The sequence below is a fragment of the Physella acuta genome, unplaced genomic scaffold (assembly GCF_028476545.2).
Source record: "Physella acuta isolate Inbredline_101_S28 unplaced genomic scaffold, ASM2847654v3 ptg000012l, whole genome shotgun sequence".
Classification (NCBI taxonomy): domain Eukaryota; kingdom Metazoa; phylum Mollusca; class Gastropoda; family Physidae; genus Physella; species Physella acuta.
In genome coordinates this window covers 1,025,001-1,036,076 of record NW_026731532.1, presented here as the reverse complement: position 1 = coordinate 1,036,076, position 11,076 = coordinate 1,025,001, and the positions used below count along the sequence as shown (strand labels likewise).

The 11,076-nt window shown below is 38.9% G+C and overlaps 2 protein-coding genes across 2 annotated transcripts in view; both read right to left on the bottom strand.

Annotated features, from left to right (window-relative positions):
• Positions 1-1,192: 1,192 nt before the first annotated feature.
• LOC131934622 (uncharacterized) lies at positions 1,193-7,433 on the bottom strand. Its single transcript, XM_059290695.1, has 6 exons — positions 7,116-7,433; positions 5,754-5,970; positions 4,344-4,398; positions 3,774-3,833; positions 2,900-3,095; positions 1,193-1,471 (listed from the first exon to the last, which is right to left on the bottom strand). The coding sequence occupies exons 1-6, from the start codon at positions 7,276-7,278 to the stop codon at positions 1,365-1,367; spliced, it is 798 nt and encodes a 265-aa protein (XP_059146678.1). The 5' UTR covers positions 7,279-7,433; the 3' UTR covers positions 1,193-1,364.
• Positions 7,434-8,494: 1,061 nt separating this feature from the next.
• Positions 8,495-11,076, bottom strand: part of LOC131934781 (sulfotransferase 6B1) — a 21,561-nt gene continuing 18,979 nt past the window's right edge. The window contains exons 7-8 of the mRNA XM_059290911.1: positions 10,341-10,494; positions 8,495-8,634 (exon numbers count right to left, since the gene is read on the bottom strand). Of these exons, the coding sequence (XP_059146894.1) occupies positions 8,516-8,634; positions 10,341-10,494 (273 nt within the window). The 3' untranslated portion in view covers positions 8,495-8,515. The remainder of the gene's footprint in view (positions 8,635-10,340; positions 10,495-11,076) is intronic.

Genomic DNA, 11,076 nt, shown 5'->3' with positions numbered 1-11,076 from the left:
CGCGGGTCAGCTCGTGCGTACAATAAAATTATGGCAGCCTATTGTCCTGTGTATTGAATAGCAGGATGCTATTGTTTATGTCGCCATTACACCGTGAAAACCAAATTGTTTTGTTTTTTTTTTTAATTTTTATTTAGTTACCGAAAATATTAAAAACATCAAATACATCCCAATCTTTAGTAAAGTCCGAATAAAACAGGACAGGCAGGATTTTATAACCCATATTAATTGTAACTACGCCGTGCATGATTTTTTTAATTAATTAATGGGCCTCTCAAATACCTTTGAGACTTTTTCTCACTCGCGTCCATTGAATTTAAAAGTGTTTTTTAATTGTGGACAATAGTGGTGTAGCCAGGATCGTCTCCAGGCGGGGGGGGGGGGGGGGTGGTTCCAATTTTTACACCCGGGGACAAACTTTCGATTTGCACCCCCCTCATACTTTTTATATAAATAACGAGGGTTCTATGCACCCCCCCCCCGCCTACGCCACTGGTGGACAAACTTAAACTAGTTTAGAAGCAATGTTTTATACAAAGTAGTTTTTCAAAGTTTGGAACAAAACATTATTTTGAAGTTTTGCAAGGGGCATAATCGGCTATTGTTTCTCGGCTAAAAATAATCCACCAAGTTGTTGCTCTTGTTTAAGTACAAATATTATTGAATTCTTATACCTTAACAAGACAAACCAGCTTCCCATTGCAAACGGTTTGTTCTGCCACTGCGGAATCATTAGCTGTATATAAATACTACTCAGTACACTTAGCTAAATAAATTAAAATACAAATTGATATTTCCACATGCAATTATACAAGTATAGCTGCCATTGGCGTAGTGAGGTCGGGTGTCACCCCCCAGAGGCGTAGCGACCCTTTCCTGGGACAAACTTTCAAGTTTTTCGATTTGCAACCCCCCCCCCCTCAAACTTTCGATTTTCACCCCCCCCCCCCTCAAACTTTCGATTTGCACCGTCCGCCCATCAAAGTTTTTCTCTATATATTTTGCGATTTTTTACCTTGGTGTCATCCCCCTAAATGGTGTCACCCGGTGCGGTCCGCACCCCCCGCCCCCCCCCCCCCCCCTCGCTACGCCCCTGATAGCTGCACTAAAAAATAGCACAAGGTATGTACAATAGACAATACTATACAAACAGCAATCTTACTTAAATAAAATCAACAAACAATTGTGTTTCCGTATGCAATGTTTAATAAAATTCATTTACTGCACTATTGAGCATATAGGCTTATAACAAATGTTGTTTGAAACGGAACATTTGATAACTCATTGGACCGAGTACTCATCACAAAGAGAGGTTCACATGGATCATCCAAAACACAGCTACATTCCAGGCTAGGAACAGCTCTCTACATCTTTGTATCATGGAAGGAGACCAAGTGTGATTCATGAAAGAGAGGCCCGTCTACTTCAAGTTTCTGAAGACTAGAGTCATTTTGGCTTGCTCCTATCATCTCTGAAATACACACGCATATAAATGTAAATATATAAATATAAATATATAAATATATAAAATATTTTATATTTATATATATATATATATATATATATATATATATATATATATCGGTCTGTAGATGGAAGCATACATCTTTATAAAACCCTTAACACCGTATTAAAGTAGACCTTAAAAGTAGCCTAAACAACCAAAGGATTAAACACAACTCATTTTTATGCCAGGGGCAAAGAATCCAATTTGGCTCTATTATTTCAATACTGACTTAAAACATAGCATTTAATAATGTTCTTGCTTTGAATAAATAGACAGTATTGTTGTGGGCGTTGAGAACCCATTCTCGATAAAGGGATGTAACAATAACGATTGTTGTAATCGAACTAATTAAAACTTAGCGCTTCTTCGATAGTGAAGGAAATTTAGTACTAGATCTAGTTGCATTGTAAGGCTTACATAGGGACAACATCAGTTCTGTAGACAAAACTCACCAGCTTTAGTATCATCTTCGTAGGTAGAACTCACCAGTTTCTAATGTAAACATCGTGAGTAGAACTCACCAGTTTCTAGTGTAAGCATCGTGAGTAAAACTCACCAGTATCTAATGTAAACATCGTAAACATCGTGATTAGATCTCACCAGTTTCTAATGTAAACATCGTGATTAGATGTCACCAGTTTCTAATGCATACATCGTGAGTAGAACACACCAGTATCTAATGTAAACATCGTGATTAGATCTCACCAGTTTCTAATGCATACATCGTGAGTAGAACACACCAGTATCTAATGTAAACATCGTGGTAAAGCTCATCAGTATTGATGTAAACATCATGATAGAACTAACTGGTCTTTAATGAGTAGAACTCACCAGTTTTAATGCAAACAACGTGGTAGAACTCACCAGTTTTAATGTAAACAACGTGGTAGAACTCACCAGTTTTGATGTAAACAACGTGGTAGAACTCACCAGTTTTAATATAAACAACGTGGTAGAACTCACCAGTTTTAATATAAACAACGTGGTAGAACTCACCAGTTTTAATATAAACAACGTGGTAGAACTCACCAGTTTTAATATAAACAACGTGGTAGAACTCACCAGTTTTAATGCAAACAACGTGGTAGAACTCACCAGTTTTAATGTAAACAACGTGGTAGAACTCACCAGTTTTAATATAAACAACGTGGTAGAACTCACCAGTTTTAATGCAAACAACGTGGTAGAACTCACCAGTTTTAATATAAACAACGTGGTAGAACTCACCAGTTTTAATATAAACAACGTGGTAGAACTCACCAGTTTTAATGCAAACAACGTGGTAGAACTCACCAGTTTTAATGTAAACAACGTGGTAGAACTCACCAGTTTTGATGCAAACAACGTGGTAGAACTCACCAGTTTTGATGCAAACAACGTGGTAAAACTCACCAGTTTTGGGATATCCAAGCAGCATGTCATCACCGTTTCCAGGTGCCTTGTCCATGGCATTGTTCAGAAGTTTATATAGGATACATGTCTTCAGTTTGCCATCCCGCTCAAGCTGCCTGAGTTTCTTCATGATGTCATCGCAAGAAACGCTCGTGTTGCTGCTTAGGGCGTGCTGTTCCATGACCGCCAGTTCCTTCTGTTCAAACAATAACAATAATCAGAGCATAAAATAATATGATGCACATTTTCTGGCTTCATGTAAAGTACACAACATAAAAGATATCTTCAATACAGACAAGTTACTCAAAATAAGAAAAATACATTTTATTTATCAACATTTGTTAATTTCATTTTTTCGTCAATTATACATACAAATAAATATATGTATGTATATATATATATATATATATATATATATATATATATATATATATATATATATATATATATATATATATATAGATAGATAGATATATAGATATATATAGATATATAATTATATATATATAATTATATATATATATATATATATATATATATATATATATATATATATATATATATATATATATATATATATAATTATATATCTATATATATCTATATATCTATATATATATATATATATATAATTATATATATATATATATATATATATATATATATATATATATATATATATATATATATATATATATATATATATATATATAATGATTTATATATATATAATTGACTCAAAGTTAAAATTACATGCTTCCTACAGCACTTGTAATAAGAAACAAAAAATGTAATATACATTTGAATGTGTTGTTCCTCAATTGTAAAAAAATATCCCTTCTCAATCATACTGTACCTCAGTCAATAAACTCACCTGCATAATGTCCAGATCACTCAACTGGTCATCCAAATCCGCAATTTTTATTTTCAAATCCTAAATCAAGAGAGGTAATACAAGTGGCAGTAACTTTCAAATATAGGTGCCAGTATTTAATGAAGTACTTTAAGATCAGGTACATGGTATTTTGTTTTTAAACTAAAAACAGTAAGTGTTAATTGGTACCCGTCTTGTATTCTAAAATATAAGTTTTAGTAGATTTGGTAAGTTAGTATCACTTTAAGTAGGTTTGTAAACCTTAGAGTTTTTATATTTTTTTAAAGGTTCCTATAAGGCTGAAAATATTTGAGTTCCCAGAAAACTGCGCAACGGAAAACTGCAAATAGTAAAATGCGCAAATACAAACTAATTATGCTAATACACTTTAATTTTGCCTTATTTTGTTAAAAGATGTTTAATTATGCTACAATGTAGAAGTAGTCACTGTTGTAATAGTCTACAAATGCTCGATTTAAGAAAATAAAAATGCGCTGGAGAACTTTTTTGTGTGCGCAGTTTTCCGTTGCACATCATTCCGATCACCTAATATTTGCTATCCCAACTCACAGCCAACTTTCCTTGTATGCAAATCAATACGATGACCGTGCAGGCGATGGTTATGCTGGGGGTAAAGATGATATTTATAGACAACATGCTGGGGTAAAGATGATATTTATTGACGACATGCTGGGGGGGTAAAGATGATATTTATAGACAACATGCTGGGAGGTAAAGATGATATTTATAGACGACATGCTGGGGTAAAGACGATATTTATAGACGACAAGCTGGAGGTAAATATGATATTTATAGACAACATGCTGGGGTAAAGATGATATTTATAGACGACATGCTGTGGGTAAAGATGATATTTATAGACAACATGCTGGGGTAAAGATGATATTTTTAGACGACATGCTGGGGGTAAAGATGATATTTATACACGAATAGCTGGGATAAGGATGATACTTATAAACGACATGCTGGGGTAAAGATGATATTTATAGACGACATGCTGGGGGTAAAGATGATATTTATAGACAACATGCTGGGGTAAAGACGATATTTATAGACGACATGCTGGAGGTAAATATGATATTTATAGACAACATGCTGGTGTAAAGATGATATTTATAGACGACATGCTGTGGGTAAAGATGATATTTATAGACAACATGCTGGGGTAAAGATGATATTTATAGACGACATGCTGGGGGTAAAGATGATATTTATAGACGACATGCTGGGGTAAAGATCATATTTATATATAACATTCTTACAAAAAAGATGGTAATACTTTTGGACAACATAGTGCCAAAAAATGAAATTTATAGACAGCATGGCAAAAAAGATGATATTTATAGACAACATACTGAAAATAGAGAAAGATGATTTAAATCGTTACATCAAATAGACAAAGGTGATATTTACAGACGTCGTTCAGCCAAATAGAGACAGATTATATTTGCAGACAGCTAGTATAGGATATTTATTGAGAATAAGTTGATCAATGAAAATGAAATTCATAGACGGTTTCCAGATGAATTTGATATTTTAAAACGGCTTCCAGAGAAAGATTAAATTTATATTAGGCTTCCAGAGAAAGATAATATTTATATTCGGCTTCCATGGAAAGATTATATCTACAGACTTCCAGAAGAAGATGATCTTTATAGATGGCAGACTGCCTAAGAATCTGCTTTGTATTTCGCTACATAAACACTTAATCCAAGTAGATAACGTGTCTATTGTTTCGTTAAACTAAGAAAAAAAAAAATTTTGTGTCACCCTTATATATATATATATATATATATATATATATATATATATATATATATATATATATATATATATATATATATATATATATATATATATATATATATATATATATATCCTACCCACCCCCACCCCTAATCACGCACACCGTGTGGAGATGATGACAAGAGCATGTAAACTCAAAGCTGAAGAACTCACCCAATCAGCGTGGGAAAGACGATGTTGTAGTAGCGCATGAGGAACATGAGGAACGTCTCGGACTGCTGGTCCAAGGTTCCAGACAAACCCGTTCTCCTGGGAGTCTCTAGAGCCAAAGGTTCTCCCTCATCGAAACAGTTGGCCTTACTCCAACTGCAGATTTCCAAAGCCCCTCCCGCATCCAAACCGTTGGCCTTACTCCAACTGTAGATTTCAGCTAGAGAAATAAATATAAGGTCAGCGCTATAGAACTTTTTTTTAAAATAAAGTTTCAAAATTGAAAATGAATCAACGAAAAATTAAAGTTTTTCTTTTGTACCTAATATTTCATAGTGCGGATAAAGTAGTGTATTTAAACAACGGCTTATGAATGGATAAGAAGCAATATGTACAGTCAGGTTTTAATTAACCTTCCATGACGTGAGCCAGGTACCTATTAAACCTGAGTGGGCTCAGGGACGATGCGAGTCCGAGATCCGAACTCGAGTCTTTCGGGTTAGTAGTCGCAGGCTCTGACGCCCGTCAACTCGCTGTTACAAGTAGATCTAGCAAGCCACTATGCTAGGGAGAATGTTGTCAAATAGATTAGAGAATCTAATGAATTGTAACTCGCACAATCATGGTTGGATAGTTTATAGTAAAGCTATAGCATGATAGCATGATTTGTAAGTTAAGTACCGTTGTGATTTAGAATTCACAAGTAGATCTGGCCAGAGGCGTAGCGAGGGGGGGGGGGGGTGTGCTGACCGCACCGGGTGACATTACTTAGGGGGGTGACACCAAGGCAAAAAATAGCAAAATATATAGAGATAAACTTGAGGAGGGGTACAAATCGAAAGTTTGAGGGGGGGGGGGGTGTAAATAAAAAATTTGAAAGTTTGTCCCCGGGAAGGGTCGCTACGCCTCTGGAGGGGGGGTGACACCATTAAGTGCCGCACTGGGTGACACCCGACCTCGCTGCGCCACTGGATCTGGCAAACCCTTATGCTTGGGAGAATGTTGTCAAGTAGATTAGTAAATCTAGTGAATTCAAATTCTCGCACAATCATGGGTTGAATAGTTTACAGAATCTATAGCATGGTAGCATGACTTGTAAGGTATGTACCGTTGTGATTTAGAATTTACTTGTTTCAGTGACCTCGGCATAAGGAGGGATTTTGTGGTCAGAACGATGCCCAGTCGCATTTACTTACTTACCCTAACGTCAATTAAATTAGGTACCCATCAGAGCTGGGTGGACTCAGGGAAGTTCTATGGACAAACCAGACTTTAAGGCTAGCAATCTAACTCACCCATGTACAATAGTGCCGAAGTTTCATAAACAGTGTTCACTATTGATATAAAGTGTTAAATTAGTGTTACCTCCTGATGTCTTAAGAATCACTTGATCAGATTGAGACTTTATCATTGGACTTGGCATAGAGGCGGGGCTACAACCATTGCCTGGCTTGACTTGAACACTTTTGTCATGACCATTAGGCTCTGGTCTAGAGTACCCGAGGCGACGTTTCAAAAAGTACATCATACTTATAGTGTGTTTGTAAACTAAAATAGCACAACTTAATTTAGTTTAGTCTTGACAGAAACATCAACACAATCTACACACGCTGTTGGCAGACATAGTATAATGGCGGCGGGCCTCAATTGCATACGTTTTCAAAATATGTGTAGTGCGTCACGTTTAAAAAGAAGAAAGAAATTTGGTTCGAGATTTTTATTTCCGTATATATTTGCAATGACGTCATACAATTAGATGTGGCTGAATATGCTATTGGTATCATCGCTTGAATAAATAACATCTTTTGTTAGATTTGTGAGATTTTTGTATTGTGGGTGAAATTTCAAATAGTTTTGAAGATGTTTTAATACAAAGTGTTGATTTTTAAGCAATTAAAATTAAATTAGTGTGATCCATGTGCAGTTCTATCCATATTTAGTTGTTCTTTTTTTGCGCATATGCATTGTAATCTTTTGTTGGTTATTAAAATCTGTGTTTTTATTTAGCCTTAATTCTGTTTACTGTTTGACCCAACTTACTAAGCCATCTGTTAATGAAAAAAAAAGCAGGGTTTTAAAAGGCGAATGTTTTATTTAACGTGGTGACTTCTTGGAAAAAGATTTCTCGGCGGAAGATACGAAACTCAATTGTTCTGCGAATACACAGTGACCTTAACAGCTGCGCTGCGGCTATGGCTATGGCTATGGCTATGGCTATGGCTATGGCTATGGCTATGGCTGTGGCTGTGGCTGTGGCTGTGGCTGTGGCTTTGGCAATGGCTATGGCTATGGCTATGGCTATGGCTATGGCTATGGCTATGGCTATGGCTATGGCTATGGCTATGGCTATGGCTGTGGCTGTGGCTGTGGCTGTGGCTGTGGCTGTGGCTGTGGCTGTGGCTGTGGCTGTGGCTGTGGCTGTGGCTGTGGCTGTGGCTGTGGCTGTGGCTGTGGCTAGGGCTAGGGCTAGGGTTAGGGTTAGGGTTAGGGTTAGGGTTAGGGTTAGGGTTAGGGTTAGGGTTAGGGTTAGGGTTAGGGTTAGGGTTAGGGTTAGGGTTAGGGTTAGGGTTAGGGTTAGGGTTAGGGTTAGGGTTAGGGTTAGGGTTAGGGTTAGGGTTAGGGTTAGGGTTAGGGTTAGGGTTAGGGTTAGGGTTTGGGTTAGGGTTAGGGTTAAGGTCATGGTTAGTTTTCTGCGGTTTAGGCATAATAAAAAGATGATAAATTAAATCGCTAAAAGAATAGACTTTATAAAATCGTTTCGTAATTTATAAAGTGTATCTCTGATTTTCTTGAGAAAAACTTGTCCCGTCCAACTTTTTCATCTTCTCGTCCACAGCCTCGCTTTGCGCCACAGTTAGCCAGTTTTTCCAGTCGCCCACTTGCCCTGCAAAAATAAATGTTACTCCAGTTATGTGTGAACCTTTAAGGGCTGTAAAAGTTTTCAAGATATTAGTCATGAGACGGGTCAGTTGAGAAGAGCTTAAAGCTTCGGGTCAGTTGAGCAGAGCTTAAAGCTGCGGGTCAGTTGCGGAGCTTAAAGCTGCGGATCAGTTGAGCAGAGCTTAAAGCTGCGGGTCAATGGAGCAGAGCTTAAAGCTGCGGGTCACTGGAGCAGAGCTTAAAGCTGCGGGTCAGTTGAGCAGAGCTTAAAGCTGCGGGTCAATGGAGCAGAGCTTAAAGCTGCGGGTCAATGGAGCAGAGCTTAAAGCTGCGGGTCAATGGAACAGAGCTTAAAGCTGCGGGTCAATGGAGCAGAGCTTAAAGCTGCGGGTCAATGGAGCAGAGCTTAAAGCTGCGGGTCAATGGAGGAGAGCTTAAAGCTGCGGGTCAATGGAGCAGAGCTTAAAGCTGCGGGTCAGTTGAGCAGAGCTTAAAGCTGCGGGTCAATGGAGCAGAGCTTAAAGCTGCGGGTCAGTTGAGCAGAGCTTAAAGCTGCGGGTCAGTTGAGCAGAGCTTAAAGCTGCGGGTCAGTTGCGGGGCTTAAAGCTGCGGGTCAGTTGAGGAGAGCTTAAAGCTGCGGGTCAATGGAGGAGAGCTTAAAGCTGCGGGTCAATGGAGGAGAGCTTAAAGCTGCGGGTCAATGGAGCAGAGCTTAAAGCTGCGGGTCAATGGAGCAGAGCTTAAAGCTGCGGGTCAGTTGAGCAGAGCTTAAAGCTGCGGGTCTGTTGCGGGGCTTAAAGCTGCGGGTCAGTTGAGGAGAGCTTAAAGCTGCGGGTCAATGGAGGAGAGCTTAAAGCTGCGGGTCAGTTGCGGGGCTTAAAGCTGCGGGTCAGTTGAGCAGAGCTTAAAGCTGCGGGTCAGTTGCGGGGCTTAAAGCTGCGGGTCAGTTGAGGAGAGCTTAAAGCTGCGGGTCAATGGAGCAGAGCTTAAAGCTGCGGGTCAATGGAGCAGAGCTTAAAGCTGCGGGTCAGTGGAGCAGAGCTTAAAGCTGCGGGTCAGTTGCGGGGCTTAAAGTTGCGGGTCAGTTGAGGAGAGCTTAAAGCTGCGGGTCAGTTGAGCAGAGCTTAAAGCTGCGGGTCAGTTGCGGGGCTTAAAGCTGCGGGTCAGTTGAGGAGAGCTTAAAGCTGCGGGTCAATGGAGCAGAGCTTAAAGCTGCGGGTCAGTTGAGGAGAGCTTAAAGCTACGGGTCAATGGAGCAGAGCTTAAAGCTGCGGGTCAGTTGAGGAGAGCTTAAAGCTGCGGGTCAATGGAGGAGAGCTTAAAGCTGCGGGTCAATGGAGCAGAGCTTAAAGCTGCGGGTCAGTTGCGGAGCTTAAAGCTGCGGGTCAGTTGAGCAGAGCTTAAAGTTGCGGGTCAATGGAGGAGAGCTTAAAGCTTCAGGCCAGTTGAGCAGAGCTTAAAGCTGTGGGTCAATGGAGGAGAGCTTAAAGCTGCGGGTCAATGGAGGAGAGCTTAAAGCTGCGGGTCAGTTGCGGAGCTTTAAGCTGCAGGTCAATGGAGGAGAGCTTAAAGTTATAGAAACAGGTGAAATCTACTTCATATGTTCCAGGGGCTGTCGGGTGAGAAAAGAAATTTTACTTTTCTTGATTATAAATGTAATCATGTTAATGAATTTTTTAAAGTACTAATTAATTAGGTTTGGATTCTGACCTTTGCGAAGGAGAGATCGGGAGAAAGTGCCATTGTTTGTGTACGTTTCTTTCATAGCATCAAATCTTGTGGCCTTGACAATGTCCTGCGCGAGCTGGTCATCAAGGTCAAGGTCGAGAAATTTGGACATCTTTTTCATCACTTTGGTCAGGTCCTGTACAGCAATCAAGTTTAACAAATATAGGTCAGGTCTGATACATGTTGACAGAGGCGTAGCTAAGGGACGGCGGGTGGGGCGAACTCCCCAGACGCCAATCTTTAGGGGGCGCCAAAACAAATTACACAGTTTATTTTGATCAGCCTTACAAAATGACAGAAAGTCGAATTTAATTAAATAGATTATTGTTTTGCTTACATTAATCATTTAACTGTGTTAATAAGCAATTGTAAGTAAATTGTGGAGGGGTCGCTTTTTCGTTATGAAAAGAACTATAGATAAAAAGGGGTGAATGGGCGCTAGCTTAATAGTTCCCTCAGCAGAGGCGTCGCGAGGCAAGGGCGGGGGTGATGATTGCACCGCTAGACACCATTTATGGGGGTGACACCATGGCGAAAATTGCAAAATAGATAGAGGAAATATGCATTTTGCCATTTCAATTAATGATTTATTGGAGCTAATCCAACTGCATTTATAACCGACTATAGATAACTATATATCAATACTATATATTGTGCACACCTTAAAAATATCTCCAAAATTTACCAAGGAAAGAAGTTTTTGTTGAGTATTCGGAAT